This window comes from Melanostigma gelatinosum, assembly GCF_949748355.1.
Source record: "Melanostigma gelatinosum genome assembly, chromosome: 18".
Lineage (NCBI taxonomy): Eukaryota > Metazoa > Chordata > Actinopteri > Perciformes > Zoarcidae > Melanostigma > Melanostigma gelatinosum.
Window position 1 is genome coordinate 8,156,816 of NC_136651.1, and position 26,204 is coordinate 8,183,019.

The window sequence follows — 26,204 nt, forward strand, 5'->3', positions numbered from 1 at the left end:
TAGATTTCACCATTTCTGTGTTTCCATGACTCGTGTTTTTGCTCTTAATATATTCATTTTGATCTTTACTCTTTTTTTGTGTGTGTGTGTGTGTGTGTGTGTGTCTGTCTGTCTGTGTGTGTATTTGCAGTCGGGTCATTCCGGTTGAATTCTTCACCTTCGGAAGAACATGGGGTTTCGCAGGCAGGCGGCTAGTCACCTGCAACACCCCAGGGGTCCTGCGGAGGTCTCCAGGCTGCTGTCGGTGTCTGAGGCCAGGGTCTGGTCGGTGGACATGGAGGAGATGTCGTTTATGGAGGAGGAGGGAGGGAGGCTCTCGCTGCTGTTCACGGCTGCACCTGTGCTAAGGGAATCAACGGCAGCAAGGGGTTACAACGTAAAAGAGTCCTGGCAAAGACAGCGTGCAGAAATGCAACGGGAAGAGAAGCGTGAGAAGTGCACACAGAGAACAACATGAACGACACACAGTGTGTCTATAATGACACAGGGGTCAGTAAGGTTTGGGTCCAATGGTTGTCACAGGAAACATCGTCAAAGGTTGATCACAAGGGTGGGCTTGTTTTACATGCCAGTAGCTGCTGGATAGTTTCATTGTTCATAAGATTTTATCTGATACTGGCATGTAATGTTATTTCATTTTGATGCCATAAAGATGTGTTGGTGTGACAGCCTTTATGATTCATGTATCACTAAAGGTGTCTGCTATGGCTGCTGGCTTTTTAAAATTACAATCCCCTTTCCTCATATTGATCTGGTTTGAAATGAAAGGTGGAAGCAGGCGGCTGTACACTTTTTGAGACGTCATTAAAGAACTCTTAAAATATACAAAATGGCCAGTCTGCTTTTGCCAAAGAAATAAAAGCCTGATTAAAAAGGATGAGAACATACGTGTGAAGCCAAGCTGAGGAAATTGTTAATACAGACAGTCCTCTACAGAGGACACGTGCAGTGCTTGGAAACGGTAAATCTGCTGTTTGTGTCTGTTCCCTGTGGGAGGTAATTGCTTAATGGAGGCCGGTGGGTACTTCAGCTGACCCAAAATAAAACGGAGAACAAAGCAGGATTAATGGCCGGCATTAATTACAGCTGTCACTTCACTTGTAAGCTTACTTACACTAAATACATCAGAAATATCTGTTAAAAGTCACTAATGCGGGTGCAGCACAAATTAAAATCTTTTATAAGAGATTATAACTTTTGTTGTGTCACCACTAATCAGGCCTGAGGGCTTTTGTCGATCTTACTGGACAGTCTTTAATGGAGAATGTCTGCTGTTTTTACCCAACAATAAGCTGTTTTCACAGTGACGTTTGAGTGGCCTGGTCAATGTTCTAACATGACTCCACACTGCCCCCCTGTGGCAAACTATGAGAACAGCACTTACTGTGCTTGGAGGTCCTGAGCAGACAACAGAACAGTATAAAATGTCAGCTGCAGCTGAGGACTGAAATGTCCTGTGATGGACCCCAAATGACCCAAATCTTAAGTCATGACGTGTTATACATTTACACAAACACACCAATTAAAGTGCACACACACACAGCAGCGTCTGCAATCAAATATGTTAATAAGAGGCATTCTTTGCAATTAGCTGTCAAACAATAATACCATTTAACAAATACACTCGGCACAAACACTGAACAACATTTAACTTCAAAACAGGAGATGCAAAAGACACAACAACACGATGGGTTTCTCTATTTACAAGTAACTCCAGTAAGGTTGTAGTAAATTCACTTACAGAGCGATTAGGGTTATGCACTGAGAGTACCTGAAGGTGAAGGCTGTCCCTTCACTACGCCATTCTTCGTTCTCTCGTCAAAGTTCATCACCTCTTTGTAAATGAGTTCTGCCGAGGAACAAAATAAAGGAGAGGAAGTTATTAAAACATATAAAGTGTTTGATAAATCTGTTTATGGATTCATTAAATAAGTAATGATCACCTTTCCATTCATCAATGGAGTGTTCTCTTTCATCCAGCGCCTTGTCGTAGATCTGGGGTGGAGGCTGAACGGGAGAGAGGATAAAGATCTTAGTAACGGTTTAGTTAACAGGACATTCGTATGGCTGGTATTTCCAGGTGGAATATCCATACAAATACAAATACAAGTTCACATAATGATGCATCGGATTTAGCAAAGTGGAATTGTTGACAAATAAATACAAAGATGGGAATGAAAAACAAATCCTGAACAAGAGAAACACATCCTGCTATTAATTTGTCACTTTAACGTGTCCTGTGTGCACACAAAGACATGCGGGGGTCTAAAGCAGGCACACGAAGGAAATAAATCATGTAAATGATGAAAAATAAAACAGCGTGTGCTTTATACAGCCATCATCACACAAAATGGTGATTTACATAAATACCATTGTTTGTCACATTTATAACTATATCACAGAAAAGAATCAGCATTGAACTCCTCTTATCTCCCTGACAGACAAGGAGATAAGAGGAACGCTGCTGGGTTGTCCAGCTTAAGTGCATATGTCCTTCCCCCAGAGAGTTGCCATTTTATCTCACAGGACACACATATGCTGCCAGTCAACCCTTGTGATCCTGCCCCAGACTCTGGCACCGGGATCTGACTGCAGGCGACAGGACCACCCATAAACCTCTCTGACAGTTACATGTCTCCATTCAGCAGCTAAAGCAAGACAGAAGTAAAGAGGTTCTCCTCATAAAGATCTGTCAAAAATATGCAGTTTGTATTTCTCTTAACATGTTTATTGTCATTCTTTCTTTTTTTTAATCATGATTAATGATTGGCAGCGCTGAACCAAATAGTCTTTAGTCCCATTGGATTATTTTCTCTGATGTCGGGCGGTTGTTATTTACCATGGATATTTGGATGAGATCTCTGGCCTTCATCAGCATGAGATGACATCAGAGAAAGGGAAAACAGCAGAAAACGTGTTGAAATGTCATTCACAGCTGTATCATACATACCACATCAGCTCTAACAACAATGTCATCATTGAAAACCATCAACAACTAAACAACATAGACAAGTGCACAGTCATGAAATCCTCGAAAGATGAACTACAACGAAGGCGTGTCACGTGTCACGTGGCAAGGCGTGTCTGTGCAACTGTATCGTGCTGCAGATGGCTTTTTTTATTTTCCAAATCTCATTGTCACCTCATACTAATGAGGCGCTGATGAAGAAATTGGACTTAAACCAGAAACACCACCGCTCTTACATTACAAAGCTGAACACTGCATCGCTCTTTTACAAATAGCAGCACAATGAGCTGTCTTTAAGAAAATGAGATGTGAACCGAAATGTTTAAACACAATCATAAACGCACTGATGCAGCAATTAACACTGATCCAGAACAGACTGTAGTTCAAACTTCAATATTAATGTTGTAAATTGTTATAATTGCTTTTGATTAAAAAAAGGACAATAATAAAATGTCCGCCAATGCAAATACAAATGAAACAGTGCTGATCAGTCAAAGAGGATTGAGCGTAGGATGGTGATCAATATACTGCTCTGCCAAAGGCCTGCTCACCGCCTCCACCTCGGCTGGATCGTACCACACGTTGATGTAGGGGTGCTGCAAGGCATCGTCCACCGATATCCGTTTAGCGGGATCGATGATCAGCATCTTGGACAGCAGGTCTCTGGCCTGGCTAGCTGTGGTTTGAAGAAACAAAAACAAAAACATGTGGTTTTGATAACGAGGCAAGAAAATATTCCTCTATGCTAATAATGTGCCAAAAGCAAATTGGAACACAATAAGGCAGAAAGGGAGGAAGAGAGAGAGAGAGAGAGAGGGAGAGGGAGAGGGAGAGAAATTTCAGGGATTAAAGAGAATAATAAACAACTGCAGCTTGTTCAAAGGGAATCGGAGTCTCACAAAGCCTCAATCACATGGGGGTTAGCAAATAAACCCACCGTTTTCACAGAGTGAGAGCTTCTGAAAAGAGTATTTACTGCAGAGTGTATGTTCTGGGACTCACTGAAATTCAAGATTCTGGCTTGTCCCATATACATATGTTGATTCATGCAAAATGTATTTTGTGCTACTCGTCACAGGCTGATAATCATGTAAAAGTCATGTATGGAGTCTAAGAAATCACTCGCTCCCACTGGTGTATGTCTAAATATAGTTTTATGAGGGCATCAGTATGCCGAATGCACAGTGTTTTCTTATCAACATTTGGCTTCTCAACATACAAGAATGCCACCAGCACGAGCAGTCGCTCAAGCCTTCTTGGACCGATCTGAAATTGAGAACCCTTGAACCACACGCCATCTCTCTCCTCCACACACTGACCCCATTATCAATCGCTCTACGTCAGCAAAGGACTGGAGAACCCGAACAGAAAGACAGATGAGCAGTTCTCCTCAGCACGTCAACAACAAACGGATGGTAAATCTGTAAAACGACTCCTCTACGGCTCTCCTTCCACCCTTCCTTATTCCATACATCTTCCCTCTCCCTATCCCCGAGTACTGTCAGTCTGTCTCTTCCTCATGCAGTTCAAAACAACCAAAGCCCCAAAGGATGTCTGTCTCAGCTCCTACCTGCAAAACATACAAAACAGCAGCAGTTCCACCCGGCCTCACAACCCTCCCCAGACAGGAGCTTTGATGTAAGAGCGGGGCAACAGAAAAGGCATATTTCTTGGCTCTATCTCAATGGAAGGAATTTCCACTTTTTAAAATGCCGGTGGCTCTTCTCAACTGAGACAGAACAAATAAATGATGTCTTGGTTAACGCTCTGCATGAGAATAGATTGAATTCACAGAGGGCCACAGAATGGGGTTCATTTAACATGGAGGCCAAATACAATATATATATGTATATTCATTTTGCAGGTTTTGGATCATAAAAGAAAGTATTGGAATTTTGACCTGGTGAACATGGGCTAAAATTGAAGATATCCCCCGTAGTTATTATAATGAATCCTGAGGAGGACTTGGAGGTATCTTACAAATTTCATGGCAATCCATCCAATAGTTGCTGAAACATTTAACCCCAAACCGCTCTGATAAATGAATCTGTTGGTGCCGTCTATCATGTAAGAATGTCTGGTTTCTGGTGTGACAATGCAACAGTACTTTCCTGTCAACGTGTTTACAGGTGCCATGAAGTGCTATGAAGTAGAGGTAGACCGCTGCAAAACCAGATCATTTATTCAAACATTTAATGGGCAGACATCATATTTATGTTATGATTCAAAGCAGGCGTTGTGCAGGCCTCCTGAGTACCCCTGCATGGTGTAAATTGTAAAAACATATTTTTAGATTTTACCTGCCACAACACAACTTCATCTCTCACATAATTATTGTGTGTGTAAATGTTATTATGTCCTATGTGGGAGATACAATTTATTTTTACAAAGACAACAAAGCTGTTTATCATAAAAAAATCCTATGAGTCATATTACGACGTAGGTTATTACCTTTTTGAGATCCTCCCTGAAATTCTGCAGAGCTCTACATTACAGAATCCCACCGCAGCACATGCAAATATAAATAAATGGTTAAGATACAGTCCATTCAGGCAGTTCAAGTTCTCACCTTTGAGTTTGTTGTGCTCAGAGTCGGCAGGGAAAAGGCAGTCGGGGAAGAGCTTGGGAAAGGTGAGACCTGCGTACTTTGGCCGGTTCTCGACGTAGCTCCTCACTGTGGGCTGAAGCTTCTTCATGAACTCTGGTAGGGGTGTGCCCAGCTGCTCAATCACCTTGTTCCACTGGTCGATATCTGGTGTGGTAGGTCCGGGGTTAAGGGAAACACACATGGGATACACAGCATCCTGTATGCCTCAGCGTCCACTCGGGTATTACTCGACCACAATACTGTTGTTTATATATTCAGGACAAACACGGTTGTCGTTTTGGTTCACCCCAAAACATGCATCCATAATAAATGACAAAAGATTGAAGTTTGTCTTAATAAGTGAAGAGACTTATACACCTCCGTGTACATCCAATTCCGTTCCCTTTTATTACCTTCACTGTCCTCCAAAAACACAGTTTTGTTTGGATAATTATTTTCTTGAGAATGGAATAGCTCTCCGGTGATCTCTCGTTCCATGCAACACATTCGTTGAGTATCTGCTTAAAATAGATGAAATACCGACTGTATCCTCATTGGGTGATAAAAGAACAGCCCTGCCAATGACCCTCCTGGCGAGAATATAAGCACGTTTATAATTAACAAGAGACATGAAGCACGTGGTTGTGTTTTTGTGTATGCATGGTTATGTGGTGTGTCAGCTTGTGATTCCCCTCCTTGTTGGCAACTAATGCTTCCTCTCTTATCCCTCCGCACACTGCACATGACCCCCTTCCCCCTTCCCCCTCCCCGTGTTCTCACAGTGGTTGCCAGAGGCAGTTAGCTGCCAGGGCCACCAGAGATCCCCGTTACTTCATCCTGCTGGAACGCTGCACACTTCCACCTCCTTTTTGTCTCCGTTGCACATTGCCCATGATCCACCCACGGTTCAGAGAGGCAATTCTTTTTTTCAGAACGTAACTTAACTTGCCCTCTGGAAGATGCTGTGGAGTTTCTTCGAGATTCAGGTTTACATGTGAGACAGAGTGAGAGAAGGGCGGAAGGTCGGAAGGATACGGTCAGTCCCAGGGAACAGCACTGTCCCTCTTATCACCTCTCCAAAGATACAGCCGACTGACCACATGTCCACTGGGGTCAAACACACAGGCACATGCACACATACACACTCGCGTTATAAATCACTCTCCTCTCTCCTCAATGACTTACGTATAAGTACATCAAAACACAAGTGTTCCTCTTGTATCCCTCATTTATTACTTGCTAAAAATGTGTCCAAAAATAATTTGATACTGCGGACCTCAGATGAGTCAAGGGGGAAAGAGTAGGGTCCCAATATGTCCCATGAGTCACTTCCTTTATGGTCTCTTTACATTTCTGCTCACATTACAGCTCTGATTTATACATTTCACCCTCATCCTCCCACCCCCCCACACGCTGTTGTACTAAATGGCCATCGAACACCCGGCCACCCTGAGGCTCACTGTGCTGCGGCCCGTGCAGACAGACTGCTCTTCTATATCTTCATTTGACAGACACTCAGGAAGGAGCAGATCACTTCAGCTGGCTCAATACTTCAGGTCGGAAAGTCTATGAAGTAAATTAATAACTGACTCATATATTTGGGCACCCTCAGATGGCAAGATGCACGTCCCCTTTAAACTCATGTGCACAAACTCAGCATCGGGGACGATTTATCCAAATCTGAACAACGTCATCTTGGAGATTACAGCCCACTCACTGCAGGGGAACACACCAGGTAGCCCTCACAAAAACTCTCGCACGAGAGAGAAGACTCCCTCTTGTCAAAATATGAGACTGAGTGAAGCGGAAGACTCAAATATATTGACTTGAGAACAAGAGCGTGCAAGGCTTATATTATGATGTTATTGCAGGTTGATTTAAAAGCGTTAAAAGGGGACATGTGTTATAAAGACAGCCAGATGTGAGTGTGGTTTAGTTCACCTCAGTTACACACAGAGAACATCAGGCCAGGTACAGAATATTCTTCAAAGTAAATGTGACTAAGAAATGGAAAATGATGGAACTAAAGCAAAAATTGACCAAGATACGAAAGTGTGTTCTGGTTATTACTGTATGAATTAAACATTTACATTATTTCCAGGAATGAAGGACGACACGGCCGTAGCTACTATATTTAATTATTCCAAACGCTCCAAGCACTTGACTCTAAGAGTGTTTCAGAAGGCAGTAATCCATCTTGAGTCAGACCCTTGAAACCCACCATGGCTGGTCGTATTTAAAACAAAGAATGATTGATTTTTTAAATTCATTCCGCATGATATAACAGCAGACACAAACCCATGAACAAAAATAGTGTTACCATCAGATAACAAGGATACAGTCCCGCCCAGGGAAGAGGATTTTGTGGCGCACCATTTCTCCCATAATGCACCCCACCGACCATAAATCCACTGCACGCACAGAGGTGACAGAAAGACGAAGGAGGGAGCAAAAGAAAAGAGAGGAAGGCAACGGTTAGTGTTAGACACATCGAGCTTTCTGGGAACGGTGATTAGCTGTCATTCAGTGAGGGGGAATGAATTAGTGAGACGCGTGTGACACAGAGATAAACTTGAATGAAATAGATACAGAGAGAGAGCAGAAGATGAGCAGGAGCAGAGGACTAACTAGCGGCAGGCAATTCAAAAGCCTTGGAGACTACAGGCTCCTACGTGGGAGGAATATGGCTAATGAGTCATCGCTTAGGCTGGCGTTCAATCACAGGTCTGATGTTCTGGGGGGATTCCAATCAGTGACTCATACCGCCAACACTTCAATTAACTTCAGCTCGTTTGCAAAGACTCCACCAGATGTGTTTGTAAGTTTCACAGATAATTGGGATCATTTAATCGGTCACACTTTTACTGATCATTAATGCTCATGGAAAGTCAAACAATTATATATTCTACAAGAAGCTCCAGCTCTTTGTTCTACTGCAGGTTTAAAAACAAGTTACATATACAGCTCACATGGCCATACTGCTGCTATAATGTCATTCGCCACTTAAAATGACGTAACACAACTGCTTCAAAGGTGTTGACTACAGGTAGATGTTGGCTCCCAAAGTTGTTTTGACTGACTGTGGCAAAGTGAATGTCAGACTTGTTGTGTGCATTAACAAAGAGAGCAAACAATAGAATCACTCCAGTGTTATTCTGCTTTAAATATGTCTAAATTTGATGCAACCGGACTTAATTATGATGCATTCTCACCGTTCTCTTTGTACCCCATGCCTAGGATAACCTCTGGGGCTCTGTAGTATCTAGTCACCACATAAGGGGTCATCATGAAGCTGGTGCCCGCGGTCCTGGCCAGACCAAAGTCCAGGATCTTCAGGGTGCAGTCTGACTTCACCACTATATTGCTTGGTTTGAGGTCCTGGAGATGGGAAAAGACTGGTGTGAGAAACTGTATGTTTTGGTCACAAACACTCTTTTCTGTTGACAAGTTCCAATGATCTCTGGTGTGTTACTTATTTAGCATGTAAATTAACATTGTCAAATACAATGTCTGAAATGGTACATAGTGAAACTGGAGGCAATGATTTGGTAGTTCTCAGCTTTATTGATTTTTTGACAGTAATGATTACTTTTTCTCCCAATCTGGAATTGCCTTTACCCTGTGCACTTTGGCAATGTGTCTGCTTAACAACCGTTGACATCGTTCCCCTTGTGCAGATGCTTTGGTAAACCAGTTAAATCTCCTGCCCTCACAGGCTTCCCACCCTGAACCCTGCCAGATGTGTTTGCTGGGACACCCAGTGAAGACCGAAGCACCAGGGATTAAAACCCATGTTTCCTCTGTGCCTTTGATTGCCAATAAACAAGGTGACACATTGTATGGCTACTGATGTTTGACTACAAATTACCGAAAAAACACACAACCCAAACCATATTCAGTAGTTACACAAGACAACTGTGGGGTTTTGCTTTCGTACCCTGTGAATAATGCCGGCTGAGTGCAGATGTTTGATACCACACAACATCTGGTAGAGCAGGTAGGACATTCGCTCGTGGTCAAGCTCCATCTGAATCACCTGGCACAAGTTGGCATCCATCAGCTCCATCACTAGGTACCTGAGAACATATTTATGAATGGGTGACAGACTTATCAGTTGAGTGTTTGATGAGTCATTGGATGAAATGTTCAATCAAATATTTTACAATAATAGCGCTCCGTGAAAGTCATAAACTGTGCATTCCTACCATTTTGGGCAGAAGAAAGTGCCACCAAGACACATGAATCCCTCTGCGGTACTGTTTACCTGCATGAGATTGCTCTCAACGTGAACAGGATACCTCCACTCGGATTACACCTACAGTACTTTCACTGAATACAGTCCAGTGGTTGTGTTCTCACAACTGCAGGTGTGAAGGAGTACCACGCACATAATACATAGTTAAATCAGTCCCCTTTTGTTGATTTGGGATATCATTTAAATGAAAACAAGTCGCTTTTTTTTTGCCTGTTACATGAGCTAAATTTATATTTTTCATGGAAATGTAATTATGCGTTGAAAGGTTTTACTATACTCACACATCCTGGAAGTCCTCTAATGATTTCTGTGGTGTGAAGACATTTAATAAACTGATGATCTGAAAGAGAGAAGAGCACGGAGAGGATCAACACATAGCAGTGACAGTAAATATACACACAAGTCTGAGTGGCAGTAGTGGACGGGGATACGAGTTGGCATGATGACCACAGTGAAGGACGCCGCTGAGGAAGAGACAGAAGTGAGTTGTAACAAAAGAGCTTGGGATGAACGTGAAGGAGAGGAAAATGAGATGGAGAAGAAGGAAAGAGGTCAAACATGTGGCACTGGAGATTACATTCATGCCTTGAAGTGCTCTCCGTTTCGCTCTCCTGCCAGTTCGGTACATTTCTGGAGGCATCGAATTTAGCACAGTCACAACGTCGCAGTCGCTCGTCTCAGTTTTGCAGTGAAGGGATTTATTGAGAACCAAAAACAGACACCGACTGGGGTATGGCTTGAAACTGTGCTTCATTCTGACAATGGATACATTTTCATTATCCCTGCGTTCTTCCCTGTTCCCTGTTACCCCTCAGCTGAATCACTTACATTTTTGTGATTGACACATTTCATGAGCACCAACTCCCGGTATGCCCTCTTGGCGTGGGTCTGGTTCTGGAAGGGTCTGCTCAGCTTCTTGATGGCTACATTTCTGTCCAGGACAGCATCATAGCCAGCACTGTAGAATAAAAAAAGAACAAAACAATTTTTCCAGTATTATTTAGGGCTGGATGAATCACTTCGCAAGATGCTGTGACGATCCACCCTGAATGTCATTGGTCACAAAAACAAAATGATTATTTTTCTCATCTCCAAGAAAACAAAGACACATGAAAATAGATGACAGATGTTTTGAATTGTATCTGGAAATTTTTTTTTTCTTTAGACATATGATGTTGTCAGGAAAATTCAAATCATTCAAATCAAATTGAATTAATGGAGCTGTTAAGAGGAATATAGCAAAAGCATTTATTCAGCAATTAAAGAAATGAATTAAGATTCATCGAAATTTTAGCACAAGTCACTAATTTAGGGTGCTTACATTATACGACTACAAGGCTATCACTGGGAGGAGCCACATGGCAGCCGTGAATGCAACTCCAGGAAGTCACCGTGACTGGCCAAGAAATAGTCACGCAAATGTTCCGGCTCCTGGCAGGAGCTTCATATTCATGTGCAGACATGAAAGCGGAATCGAGCTTCTCATCTAACTTTCAGCAAGAGAGCACACTTCCCAGAATGTTGAAATGTTCCTTTAATTCCACATTCAGACGCGACAGCCTACCATACATGTTGACTTCTCCCATTTCCAATCATTAGTATGAAATGTCTGTGAATATGATTATGCTTGATTATAATGTGATGCACATTATTGATGTTGCTGTATTATACATGCAACAATAAATCGTGCGATGCAGTGAAATAGAGGGGATATTGTTAGTTATAGATTCATTATTTATTTGATCCACATAGTGGCTCAACCCATTTTGCAGGTCATTACAGCAAAGTGAGTTATCTGCTGACGGAACACAAACCCACCTCTGAAGAACCTTTGGAATTGTGCCTCTTTGTGTAGATTTATGTTTGTTTCCATTAAAAAGCACAGCAGTGCCTAGACGAGAAAAGGCCGCCATCAAGATGCCATGCACATCGCATTCTCAGCTATGTTTCTCAGCTATATCTTAGACTGCGCCCTTTCTCATAAATTCTCCCTAAAAGATGCTACAAATTGGGTTTCAATGCTGTGGGCAGGCTCCCTGCAGCCTTAATCATAAGACACTGTGTGTGGGTTTGCGGATGGCTGGGTGGGTGGGATACAACTGTGGTTCGTCATGTCTCTGGAGACTGCAGGCCAGGGATAGTGTGTGACCATGGAAACAGTGGAGCCTTCACAAAAGCATTGATCCAATGGGGATTTGAGCCTGTCATCACTTCTCAGGCTGAGTGAAAGATGATGTCATGACCAAATAAACTACTTAAAGCCTTCATCCCTCCTAAGACGCTTCTGAAAGCCTCCTGACCGAGCACGCAAGTCAGAAGGGCAGAGATTTGCACAGATTGGGATGTTTGTGGGCGACAAACAACAATAAACAGTGCAATGCAGTGGAATAGAGGGGGTAGTGTTGGTTATAAGTGCATGGTTTCTTTTCTCCACATAGTGGCTCAACCCATTTTGCAGGTCATTACAGCAAAGTGAGTTCTCTGCTGACTGAACACAAGCCCACCCTCTGAAGAACATTTGGAATTTTGCCTCTTTGTGTAGATTTATGTTGGTTTCCAGTGAAAAAGCACAGCAGTGCCTGGACGAGAAAAGGCCGCCATCAAGATGCCATACGCATCGTTTGAAAATATTTTTGATTGTTTGTAGTCATTTTAGCCTCTGAGTCCTGTCGGTGAAAGTCCGGTTTGTACTTGTATTATATTTGTAGCAAACTTTTTACTTGCTGCCCATCTTTACCAGGACTCCTTGGCAGAAGAGATATTGCATCTCAATGGGACTTCTGGTAAAATAAACGATAAATTAAATAACTGCAGGTAGAAAAAAAATCAACTGTCTGTGCAAAATCAGACAGATGTTAGATGAAACGATGTCATCCAATTGGGGATTATGCTGATAATAATGCACAGTAAGCACATCACTCTACTAATTTGATCATCACATTACGTCACAATAATTCTTCCAACATGAATATATGTCACGGCCTCATGGTACGTTGCTGATGTGCTGGTTTACATTTAAATGAGACTATTTCCATAGTGTGTCCCGTTTGATCGCTATAATCAGTAGAATATTACATCTGTCTTTGGGGTTTCATGTGGTTTGGTCGTGGTAATACCGTCACCAGATGACACCAGATGACAGCTGTATAGGCAGAGCCAAGCAGCACACAGCAGAGCAGGTTCAATTAGATTTGCACTGTCTCCCTGCCATCCATATCCCTCAAATGGGCACAATCCCAGCATTAGCAGCTCCAGCCTGCCCAAGCTCCTTTGCAAATGCACAAAATTGCTTTGGAGCGGAAGGAGAGAAGGGTTGAGGGCATGGGAAGCGAAGGAAGGACAGTGAAAGAGGGCGAATGGAGGGCCAGTGGGTTTGGAGTGTTGAGAGCCAGTGATTCTTTAAACACTCTATAAGAAACGTAGATACAAAACATGTCAACTTGGCTGATCCCAGGAAGGTTCTGAGGCAGCTACATCACCACAGTGACACTGCATTAACATAAATATAACTTATAGATCTGTTTGGTCATTTGACAAGGACTGTAAGATGCATTCCTTTAAGTGCATTCTGACAGGGCAGGCGTGAGATGAATTACAATGAATATGAGCTCTCTCTGCAGTCCGGATTAAGGATTCACGTACGTGCCCATCTTGTTAGGTATTTACAGTCCACACATCCATATTCTGTAACAACAGATACAGTAAGTCATCAGCTCACAGCACTGGAGCGGATATGAGCCTATCGTGAATCCAAATATCATCAACAACCTGCACCACACATTTATGATTCAATCATGCCAGAATCCTCATCCTGATTATATGTAGTGATCGTGATGCTTATTTTTCTTTACACAATATTTGCAACTTTTTTCTGACTTCTTTTCTTTTTGATACTTTCGTTGCTGAAATCATTTTTTAATTCTCTTGTCGCCTTATTTATTATTTACCCCTCTGACCTTCTGAATTCGACCGTACAATAAATATCGCAAGCCTATTTATAAGTTCATGAGAAGAAACAGCTGCGCTTCTCAGTCGGGGGCTCGGCTTCAAAAAGGTCCATCGGATCAGTCAATCAGTTGCAATTAAAATGCATCAAAACGATCAAGACATGAAAAGATTCTATTGTTTTTTTTACCACCGGATTGACGTCATTTTCCTGAATTCCTTTTTTGGAAACAAACATTACTACTTCATTACTTTGTGGCTGAGCTGAAGCCTAAACAGTCCTTTCTAACCACGTTAATCACAAGTATATGTACAGTTGATGATAGTTCAGAGTACAATTGTTTTGTGCCTGATCACAATCTAAAATATTCCTGTTCATCTTCATCAGAAAAACTGAAATTATTCTCATTTATTTGACCTCTTAAAGGAACCTCTATCTGTTTGCAAATACAGAATTAAAACCCAAAGTATGAAAAAAAAGAAGATCCTTCAAAGAAATGAAACATTTCTAAATTCACAAGCTTTACGTTGAGCTGATTCATCCTCTTTCACTTTGCACATCACAACATTTCTTCAAAGATGAGTCACGTGGCTGCATGCAGTGCTTTCAGATGTTATGATTGTAAGGCATAATGGAGGCACGTCAGGGTTTCAGGAGAACTGAAATCATGTCTTTCCAATTGCCAAATGAATCATCAAACTTTATACAATTTTCTAAAATTACGTTTGCAGCCCCTCACAAACAAAACGGTGAAAAACGATAAGCAGGCGTTCTCCTCCCCTTAATAATCTCCCACAGCAATAAACTACAAGATAATTAGGAAAAGAACTCACAGCTAGATGAAATAATCACACATTAAATATTACATAAAAAACAAATCAAATAGCGTGATATGATGTAAAACAGGACATAAAAGAGACGCGCTGTTGAGCACTTACCAGACAATTCCCTGAGCTCCAGAGCCAATGGGCTTTAGATTCTGGTAACGTTTTAAAACTGTGAAAGTGGAGTCTCCCACTTCCACGCTGTAGAACTGGTTGTCCACTTTGCTTTTACTCATGTTGTAATGTTTGGCGATATATGACACATCCACTTGTTTTCCAAAACCCTGCATGAAGCAAAAGCAGCAAGAGAGATTATGTTGGTGATGCTGAAGGAAATGTGTGCGTTTACTTACCTGGCAAGTGATAAAACATCTGGAAGGGAATCATGAATTTACACAATAACAGTAAAAGATCAAATTCATGTTGTACAGTTTATGTTATCGAGATATTATTGTTAATCAATCAACCATGAATAAAAGAGTTACAACAACAAAGTGTGTGTCAGGGGATAACAGGTCAAACTGGAGAGGTAGTAACAACAGGACGGGACATACGGTACAGTTGAGTTTACACTGTTTCCATGCAGACATCTAAACTCTGTCACGAATGTCTTTACTGTGTTCACTGCACAAATGACATTATTCTTTTATGAATGTGCACACAAGAATAATCAGGCTATAATTACTTGGGCAGTGCAGTCGAACAAACGGTGCCACAACAAAAAATACCAGCTAATTACAGACGGGGTAATTACAGACGGGGTAATTACAGACGGGGTAATTACAACGCGGCTCGCACACCAAACAAAGCCGCGCCACCGTGCATCACTGAGGGGCACAAGTTTGAATAACTTCCCACAAACGGCATGAAAAATGAATATACGTGATGTAATACATTTGAATTCACCATGGCTGGCAAGTGATTTCGAAGCTATGATCCGATTATCACAACACATTGGACTGCAGGCCTTTACTGTACAGCCAGCTATAGTGGCTATCGCACATCAAGCTAACACGTGCATGTGTAACGCAGACATCCCATGCAAAGCGCCTTAATGATTTGAGCTACAGCGGAATAGCCTGTAGAAGACCACGCGGTCCTCTCACACGCAGACTTGTGCTACAGACTGAAGTTAAAGAAATCACATCCCTACGGGAGTTTTGTTGATACACAATCACAACTCAATAGGAGACGGGCGATTAAGCTTCAGCACCGTTTTGTCTTCAGTTAGGATCTCAGTGTTAGTGCATTAAACTAATTAGCAATGCTCACTTTTGACACAGAGAAACACAACAAATACCACAACATATAGGTCAATGAAGGGGAAATGGAAGTCAGTGTACCTTTTTTTTACCTGTAAGGAACACACACCTGACAAAAAGCTATCTTCACATCCAGGATTGGTTGGCTGCAGTTATATAAGAAATGTCTGCTCATAAATACCTGCAAGACACAAACAGAAGAGAGCCAGAGTCAAGTTTCATGTAGACATCATTAAGGCAAGGCAAGGCAAGTTTATTTGTACAGCACATTTCAACAACAAGGTAATTCAAAGTGCTTCACATGAAACCATTAAAAACATAAAGGCAAAAGTAAAGGAGATTTACATTACGCTGTACTCAATCAACCATACACTGCCGCAGTTCTGCAGCTACTCGCACACAAACCACGTCTGGAAAAGATCTCTGCCGATCTGCGTTTTATAGTGTACGCTTTGCACGAACTCGGTCCCGAAGGAAATGGCGATATATTGTGCAGTCCTTTTACTTGTCTTCACATAAAACCATTAAAAGCATCAAAACATACTGAGACCTGTAAACACACCGTTACACCGTTGCTGCCTGTATTAACAGGAACTCACCGCATGTGAGCTGCAATGTATCACGTATATAAATATGTGTAAACATAATAACTGTACTCTACAGAGTAGTGGTACATTCAGTAACATCTGGATTTAACCTGAATCACTTGCTATGCTGCATAAAACATACAGTGGAGAAGTTTTATTAACATGTGCACAATGATGGAATAGCTGTTTGGGTTCATGTGCTTCCATCTTTCCTGGTGAGGGATTCAATTTGCTGGTGTGTTCTCTCTACTCTCTCCCCATCATTCTCAATAAAAGTGAGAAAACCAACATGTCGCCACTACCCACTCCACTGGAATAGACCCAATATAATCGATTCTTCATCAGAGCACAAAATAGCACGGCTACCAGGACCCAATGTCTTTGTGTTTCAAGAAGCTGGTGTGACGTGGTGTTGAAAAATGACCTGAATATGGCTGGTGCTATCGAGGAGTGAAAAACAAGATGATGTCCTGTATCCCTTTGAAAGAATGCATACATGTGCTGCGTGTCCATTGATTATTCAAAGTAATGAAGTCTGTGACTTATGAGCAGTGCAACCCCATACATTAGTGAGAGATTTCAATCTTAGCACCGCAAATACATGTAGAAATACCAACAATCGAAACTCATTAACCTCTTCAACCTTATAAAGCGGGTTCACAGGGTTACATTTAATACCGCTCTCACAGTGTACAAGTGTACAAGAAGCAGTGTACAAGAAGCTAACTTTTAAAAAGGATGAACCATCAGGCATTGCATTTGTATACAGTCGTGTAGTAAGTTTTGGCAAAGCTGGGAGGCTGTCACTGTGAAGGAGCAGCTAATGGGTCAATTTGGTTTAAATGTAAATTTTCACATTGATGCTCAGCTTTTTTTTGGGGTTATCAGTTCAAACGAGTGTGAGGGAGGAATAAAGAGGAAAGGAAGCTCTGAACGACTGTGGCACCAACGTTAGGCAGGAGCAAGATATCCTGCAGCGATCACCCGCAATGACTCTGCTTCAAGGGTTTTCCAGGTAATGAAGCCCTCAATGTGCTGATGATCATGTCTGAATAAATTGATATGTGATGTTCATAAAAATAATAGTAAAGCCATTTTTGCTGGCCTATAGCGAGAGTGGTCGTGTGGTCATAAAACAGCGACAAATGTTCCCAGAATCTAGAATAGCAGTTGAAAGGATGTGGCTTTGCAATTTTGCTCTCAGGAGGTGAATTTAGGACTTTCTGTATCACTTATCTCCACCGGTCCTCGAATGAAGCCACGGCTTTAGTGTCTCTGCTTAAATCCAAAGGAAGGAGGGCGGCATTAAAAAAAAGAGATGTGGGACACAAAGGCGTGAGGTTTCTGGTTTGGCCTATTCAGCCAGACCATTTACTCTTTACCTTTGCAGTGTCAAAGTACAGCGATGGCTGGCATTGCTGCATTTTGCCACCGGGTGTGCGTTTGTGTGAGCCATATGTCGAGCAATTTAAAGAGTGTATTACCAGAAGAACTATAATAATCACACACCGACTGCAATGAGAGTAAAGTGGGAAAAAGAACAGAATAAAAACGTGAGCAGGAGACACGAGAGAGAAATGATACAGAAGGGTACAGTTATGAGGAAACAGGATTTAAAGATGTGATTTTTGCACGTCCACACATCAGTTACAATCCCTCTATCCACTGTTGTAATTTCACATCACAGCTGACAAACATCTCTGCCGCCACCAGCACAATATTTGCTCTTAATCTAACTGGTCAACACTGAACACCCCCCCACCACCACCTTGCTAGCTACGTCTATGCCATCTGTGTACATAACACACTAAACCTCTCACAAGGCTAAAATGTTTGTCGTCCAGCAGTAAACATTGTGATACTTTAAACAGCTCCCAGATCATCACCAGGATATTAGGCTGAACGTACGTAGCTTGCTACTTAGCGTTACAGTCATAAAAATCTAAATAAATTAGCAGAACCATGAAAACACGCAGCATCTTAACTGGATGAAGACCATAAACAATTTGCTTTCGAGCTGTTTACAAAGCTTAACAACAGTGAGTGAGGAAGCGACTGATTGCCATGTCATGAAAAAGCAAACTTGTAATTATCGAGAACGCTTAGTGGCGAAGATGCGACGGAAATCATAAATCAAAGCATGCTACGGCTATTTACTCCCTTTGTGAAGCCGACAACAGATTCTGTGTTAGCTTGTTCAACCCTCTGACCAGATTCTGCTGACAGTGGTCATCATCGTTGAAATGCTGCTCTGCTTGCAGCTAACACTAGACTCAGCGCCATTCCTTAAAATGCCCACATATCATGCTGACTACAATACGTCTCCTCAGTACAAGCCAATGCCAAGTAACAGAGAGGCTGAGTTCCCCTTTTCTACAAGAGAGTTGAAGACATATTAAAACATTTTCTAAAAGATTAGAATTAATCACAATTCACATTCATTTCTAATATACTTAACAAAAAGTCAACAATTAGGAACCATAGCTGTTGTGTTTTTTTTTGATAAAAGGTTTTCCTTTAATTTACCAAAAAACAGCCAAGTCTTCAACTCTGTGCTAGAACTAGAATTACCGCCTTGCAGTTGTGTGCCTCCGCCAACCATTCTAGTCGTCAGTTTCCATCCATGTCTGTCCAAAATGTCATCACTTCATCATTTTTGTGAAATTGTCAAGATTGCCGTATTAATTCTTGTGTTATGGCCAAAAGCAGGTTTTGTGATGTTACTGTGACCTTTGACCACCAAAATCGATTCAGAACATCCTTAAGTCTAAGTTGAGGTTTGTGCCAAAGTTGACGAAATTGCCTCCAGGTGTTCCTGAGATATCCTGTAAAAGGTATTAAATAGCTTTTGCATGATCTGAGCATCAATTAATCTTCCTTAAAGGTTTTCCCTCCTGTATACTTGCTCAGGAGTGTTGCTTAGTGTTGCATCAGAGTTTATAAAGCAACATTGATCTGTGGGATGTACTGACATTTTGAAATCTTTGCAGAATATATTTTTCAGAATGTGCTGGTATTCCCTTCCTGTGGAATTGACTGTCTGGTGGTGCATTTTAAATTTACCAGCCTGTGACCACAAACTGAAAACCCATCCCACAGAAACGCACTCATCGTAGTCTCTGTCGCTCACAAACACATTCAGACACAAATGTATTGCACAATTACAAAAGGTCTGTTAAACTGATGAGACAACCCAACTGAAAATTGAAAAAGAAAAAGACAAGAGAGGAGGTTTTTAATTATCTTGAATGGTGTAATGCTCATTACTGATACAGCACACCATTAATCTCCAGTGCTGCATGGCCTTGCTGATGCTGAATTGTGCTAGTGTATGTGTGCATGTGTGTGTGTGTGTGTGTGTGTGTGTGTGTGTGTGTGTGTGCTCTGCAGTTGTGGCTGGTCCTTGGTTTTTGGATCCTGAGCATTCTGTTACACCCGCCCTCATGGGAACAAGAGTGCCTCAGGCAAACCAATGATCAATCTATGCAGCAGTGGCTCTTAATCCCAGCACGATCTACCCGTGGCACACATTCAGCTCTCTGTTTCACCTGAGTTTACTGCACACTGATATGCACCTGGCAACCAAGGTGCATATCAGCCTCTGATTGGACGGCTGTAGGACCAGGATTGAGAGCCACTACTGTTAGAAAATGTGATGATGGTGTCCAATGTCATCAAACTGTTATGAGCTAATGCAATAGCTTCCCAAATGTTTTTTTCCCCACCAGATGAATAGTTTAAATCGGCTACTTTTGTTGTCTTACTTACTCGTTTAAATCACCAATTAGCGTAGCTGAATTGATTCTATTATTGTTAATATTGGATTTTAATTCATTTAATTAGTAACCACCAGCACTGGTGGCCTTGCAGCCATGTTACCAGGGGTATAATGACAATTTTGTATTTCCTTACGCCAAGTGGGAGGTATCGTTGGTGTCAGAAATTCCCCAATATCGCCGCGTCTGAGGCCGACATGAACGGTTTCACCCACTGAGCTCTTAATCACGGGCGGCATGAACGCAGCATTATCAAAAGAGGCCAAAGGAAATCATCGGGCAAAGGTGAACGTGCTTGTAATTAGACACAGGACATTTCTATCTTGTCAAACACAAGTGTAACTAATAACATTACAATGGCTGCATTCCATTCAGTTGTGCCAGAGACAAGGGGGCCTGCTACGACCCCTTTCCACGGCAGACATTTTGACGAATAGCAGGTTAAGCACAGGTGTTATTAATGACATTTTAGTGCTCCAGAAAGACATTTCACTGAGTCTACTATGGGTATACTTTGCCTGCATATAATGGAGCTAACATAAATATTAATAGTTACACCCATGACATTTCTGCTTTGATTCAAATGTTTGCAGTAAAAACATGTTTGTTGGTGATGAAACTGAACCTCATCCTCATCAGAAGCAACTTTTATTTCAATAAAATGCAACCCACCCATATAGAGATTTTACTATTCCTTATGCCAACAAAGTCACCAGCGGACACACTGTGACATCAGACACAAATAAGACGAACATGTTGAATGGATTCTTGCAAACTGTAATGTTTATCATCCAATCTATTCATAATATCTGACATGAAAGGTGAGGGTTTTTTTCAGCTTTTGGCACAGCAGGTGTATGGGCCCACTCATCTGATTTGTAGATTTTCTTGGTGGAATTAAAAACCTAGACACTACTATTAAAGGACAGGATATGAGGTATCTCCCGTGTGACATGAGTCCATTTCATTACTTGTTGGAGGAGGGCAGCCAGGGGACATGTCATGCCAATAACTACTGAAGATGTCTCTTGACTGAAAGGAGCGTTTCACTGGAAATACATTTCAAGGACACATTTTACATGGAGTGATGAAAAAAAAGGAATATTATGTGTGGCAACAATGTTATATACAAATATATAAACACGAAATATAAAATGTAAATGAGCAATGTGGTGCATCCACTGTCATCCAATCATTTCACAGACTGTTGCTGGCTCAGTATCGTATCTACAGGGAGACGTGTCATGGTTTAAGTCACATAGGATTTATATTGAGTTGTAGACAATGTTTTATGTCTGCATTAAATAGGCTGATTGACCGCTGTAGCACCAGAGGGCTACTGATAAACACACCATGTGGCTGTAACACCAGTGTTATTGTTTCCTGCCGTATCCATCTTTGTTTCCTCTCCTCTCACCACTCTTCTTCTTCCCTCCGTCATGCGCTCGGGCCTTATTCACATTTTGTGACAACGTCCTCCATCCATGTCTTCATTCTTCCCTCCATCCTCAACTCTGATGAGAGCCTGCGTTCTCCCTTTTCCCTGCCTCTCTTTTGTCCCTCCCTCGCTCCCACCATTCCGGCTCCCATGCTCCCAGCCTCGCTGCAACCGTCTCCCCTCCCCCTCCCTCGGAGCTTCATTGTGAGTGCTTGGTTCAGCAGCCTCTCCTGCAGTATGCAGCCTTGCCTTGCCTTCACTGTGCAGCCCGAGCCAAACGCAGTACGGCCTCACATTTGGGCTCAGGGGAGGGGAAGGGAGGCACTTCAAACTGCAGATACAGCCAGGAAAACAAGACAGCACCGACTCTCCCGGCTCAGCTACAGGCTTTCAGAATCCGAATGTTCACCGACATCTTATTGATTTCGTTTCTTTACAGATGAAATACACTTATCCTCTCTGTCTGTGCTCTCGTCTGTCGTCTCACTCACATCCTGCAATTCACTTGAAGTAAACAACAGACATGTTAGCTGAAAATCTGCTTCTGCTGCAGTTTTCTGACAAGCCGCATGCTTTGGCAGGTGCCGATACATTCATCTTAACTGTTCGTACAGAACCTATGAAGAAGACTGGAGCAGATTATTGAAACCACTGTGCTTTCTGTAAAACAACCTCCTGGATATTCATCTGTAGCACACAACATGGGAGAAATATTTTTGTTTGACATGATCACAGAGCTATCCTGATGCCATGGTTACGGACGGATCACTGCTGCAAAGGTCTATTCGCTCAACAGAGTTTACCACACCTTGCGCTTGATTACAGTACAAATCACTCATTTGTGCATCCAAAAAACAAACTGGAGTTCTACATTTAGCCTGTAGCTTCAGCTGCCAACACCAATCTTTAATGGGAGGGCATTGAGAGAAGGTTTGGGAATATAAGGCAGGTTTTTAAGCATTGCATTTCGTCTGGAGTGAATGCCCTCTCTAAAATCCTCTGAATTGTTACAATGTCCGACCCTTAGTGACTCTTAAGTCTCTTTACAGATGTGCTGCAAGGGGATTGGGATTGAATCTAACACGGGCTTAAAGTCTTCCACTCAGCTTTCTGCAAAAGCAAATAAAAAGTGCATATTCTGTTCGATCAAAATCCAATTATGTAACTGTGCATCTCACTCTGCAGGCACATTTTGTTGGTGAGCAATACTGCAGCTTGAAGGAATCAACTTCCATGCAGCAAGAATTGAATTGTATTGATAAAAATAAGTAATATCACTAAAAGAGTTTCCCACACCGAGGCTTTCGGTTCAAATCTTAATATAATCCAAACATTATTCATCCATTAAAGTGATTCAATGCCAACAGTTATGATCATAAAAGCATTAAGAAGCACCAGGCGAGGTAAATAAAACTAAATTGCATTAAAGCCTATAATTCTGTGTCGCTGTTTCTTTTGTTAAACATATTAATGTTCGCTTACTTACATGAACCACGCACTACATCAGTGATGAAGAGAAACACACTCCTCAGTCATCCATCCTCTTTAAATGAAGGCTTTGACCTTCCATATTATCATGAAAACCGTGTCCGAATGGCTCCCTTAAGACTGATGAGGACATTTAAGTGATTGATGGTCAGCAAGAATTGTTCTGAGAAAGTCCTGAACTTCTCACATTCAGCCTGTAAACCTTCATATTAGCTATCCTGAACTGGACAAGTACTTAATTATATGTCTTTTTTTATTTGTGTGGGTATGCTCCTCTCTTCTGGATACAGTCATCCCGTTATGAATGTGTCACAAGACCAGAATTTATTAAAATCCTATCGACCATTTATTTCACTCTATTTGCCTCTATACATTTTCAATACATTTATTTCCTATGATTTTCTCATAAAATCAAATTCCGTTTAGAGCTGAAATCGTCCAAAGATTAATTGGCAACTATTATAATAATCAATTCATTGTTCAGTAAAAACATTCCTGATATCAGCTTCTTAATTGTGAGGATTTGCTGTTTTTATCTGTTTACCATTGTAAACTGTATATATTTGGGTTTTGGATTGTTTGTTGGACAAATCAAGACATTTTTCACTAATTCATGACATGAACAGACCAAACAAATGATCAATTAATCAGGGAAATAATGGGAAGATTAATTGATAATTAATATAATAATTAATTGTTGCCTAATTCCTTCCTTTGCTGGTTAATCGTGCCTACAATCCCACCATTATCTCATATTAATACATTGCCTTATTTCGTTACGTAACTAAGGATTAGTATACTGATGCTCCAAGTCTGCGAAACAAAATGGAATTAAAATGCATCGTCTATGCAAGATAACATTAGTCTGCTGTTGGCTATTTCCATTGACGATTCTCCATTGGATAAACAAGCAGCCTACCTACAAATCAATATCAGTGAACATCATTTTGTGTAGACCTGCAGTCGCTACTGCCGCAAATAATACAGATTGATTTACAAACTGAAGTTACTCCAGCAATTCCGCATAAATACCGAAGAACTATTCCAGCCACATGATCCGCCACGGGCTGATGATGAGGATGAAGTAAGTTGGACCTTTTTATCTATTATATCACTCCCTTCAGCCACTGCAGAAACACTCGTAAAAAAAGAAAAGAAGAAGCTTTGTTTAATTGTTAAGCGTGTTCCCTGCAGCACTCTCACCAGCATGGGAGCCTGCTCCTGAATAATTCAGCAGCCAAGGTCACGGCGCTAAAACCTTTCTCTTTTCCCTCCTGTACGTGGGGAGTTTGTTGTGACTCCTTTATAAACCTTCACTGACTCACTGACGGCGCGGCAAAACACCAGTTATTAGTCCATGACTGTGGGCATGCACCAAAACAAGTACGTGGAAGAATGGGAAATTTAAAAAAAATACAAGCCAAATAGCAGATGCAGCATTTTGTTTGTGCTCACAAATAACCGGTGAGTTCCTGACACCTCTCTGTACTTCAATCAGCATAATAAGCAAGGCTGCAGAAGAATATCCAAAACTAATTTTGAAAAATTGCCTTCCTCTGTGGATGCATCTCTTTTAATCCAATGTGTCCCGGACAGAATTTAAGCCACATCAGGGTCAATAACATCCCATTCCCTCTGCGGTATGAGTTCAGTTTTAATGACAAAGCATCCCAGAAATCTCTATCAATAAATCAATAAATCGCCATACATTGAGACTGTCTGTCTGAGAATCTGCTTTTCTAGCACTTCTGATGGGTCTGAGGCTGGTCCCACATCCCTGGTGAAGTAGCGGTGGTCTGCATAATGCACAAGGTGCGCAGCTGACATGTGAGGGGGAGGAGGGACAAACTCTGCATGTAGGCCTACAGTATGAGGCTCATGTAAGCCTTGTGTTTTGAAGAGCATCATCCATTTGCACCACCCATGCATTTCTAATCAAAAATGCATAACGAGCCTCACACAAGTTGTTATTCGCCCCATAAGATTAGTCAGAATATGTAGAGATGGCTCACAGAAATGGTGCATGTAGTATATATATATATATATATATACTAAAGTCAGAATGTTAAATAAGAAAGAGAAGCCTATTTATCAGCCGATTAAGTGATGTGTTAAGCTCTGTGTAAGCCTATTGAAGGATGCCTGTAAGGATGGAGATGGAGAGCGGATGGACAACATGTTGTCAGGTCAAGACTAAGGCCACAATGAAATACCCGCACAGTGCTACTACTTGTTACAAAACAACATCCGCTGTGTTGAATACGTCAAGATGGGCTTGATTTTATTATTATTTTTTTTTCTTGTTTGTTTTTTTTTCCCCCACCGAGGCATCGCGAGTGGACTTCATTAACCTTCCCTTCAGATCAATATTCATCATCACTCCACCCTCCAGGCAGCCGGGCTGCGAGCATCGCATCGCACGTTAAACGAACCCACCCGGCCTTACCATTCCGTGCCAGCTGATGACGATCCCAGTCCGGTGACGGTCCTTTTTTCAAAACATCCCGACGAGAAACATTGCGGTGATCATTGCTGAAGGCTGACTTTGCACGTGACAAAAGGACGATGAGGAAAAGGAGAAAAAAAAGCAGAAGTTCGCTGATGCTGAATCACTCACCCTCGGCTCACCACCTTGCAACCATTGTGCTGCAAGATGCTGGCTGTACCATTGTGGACCAACGAGAGAGGGAGGGAAGAGGAAAGGGGGGGGGAGTGGTATAGGGAAATTTGTTGCCATAGCAACCGAGCAGGAGCACGTCTGACGTCAAAGCCCGAGAGGGCGAGAGAGGAAGAGATCACATGGAGGCTGATGTCTCCGGGTGGGAGGGAGGGGGCGTGCAGGAGCATCTCTCTGTGATGATCCCGTCCTGTACCAGGCTCAGTCAACAGTGTCAATGCTCCTCAGTAGAAAAAAGAATACAGTAATAAATACGGAAAACAAGAAATATATATTGATGATTGTACTTTTTGTGGATTTAATGGTGAAAGAAATGCAAGGCACATTATTATAGCACATTTAATTTCAGGGAAAGTCTATGCATACAACAACAAGCACCACAAAATAAACATAAAC

At 41.8% G+C, this 26,204-nt stretch overlaps 1 protein-coding gene across 5 annotated transcripts; it reads right to left on the minus strand.

The window, feature by feature from the left end:
• Nucleotides 1-85: 85 nt before the first annotated feature.
• mapk10 (mitogen-activated protein kinase 10) lies at nt 86-25,751 on the minus strand. 5 transcript variants are annotated; one of them, XM_079289840.1, is made up of 14 exons: nt 25,578-25,751; nt 15,952-16,023; nt 14,695-14,864; nt 10,639-10,768; nt 10,092-10,150; nt 9,493-9,631; nt 8,768-8,933; nt 7,895-7,966; nt 5,538-5,720; nt 3,520-3,644; nt 2,840-2,866; nt 1,944-2,007; nt 1,772-1,849; nt 86-338 (listed from the first exon to the last, which is right to left on the minus strand). In XM_079289840.1, the coding sequence occupies exons 1-14, from the start codon at nt 25,578-25,580 to the stop codon at nt 196-198; spliced, it is 1,431 nt and encodes a 476-aa protein (XP_079145966.1). In that variant the 5' UTR covers nt 25,581-25,751; the 3' UTR covers nt 86-195. The 5 variants fall into 5 exon arrangements, 3 of the variants coding, with proteins under 3 accessions (XP_079145966.1, XP_079145967.1, XP_079145968.1); XM_079289841.1 differs by having other exon boundaries at nt 15,924-16,023; XM_079289842.1 differs by having other exon boundaries at nt 226-343.
• Nucleotides 25,752-26,204: the final 453 nt, after the last annotated feature.

Bases quoted from the DNA above. Each gene is read 5' to 3' on its own strand.
- mapk10 (XM_079289840.1), bottom strand. The intron at 1,850-1,943 runs GTGATCATTACT...GTTCCTCGGCAG, and splicing joins CTCCATTGATGAATGGAAAG to AACTCATTTACAAAGAGGTG. The intron at 339-1,771 runs GTACTCTCAGTG...CCCTTAGCACAG, and splicing joins GGGACAGCCTTCACCTTCAG to GTGCAGCCGTGAACAGCAGC.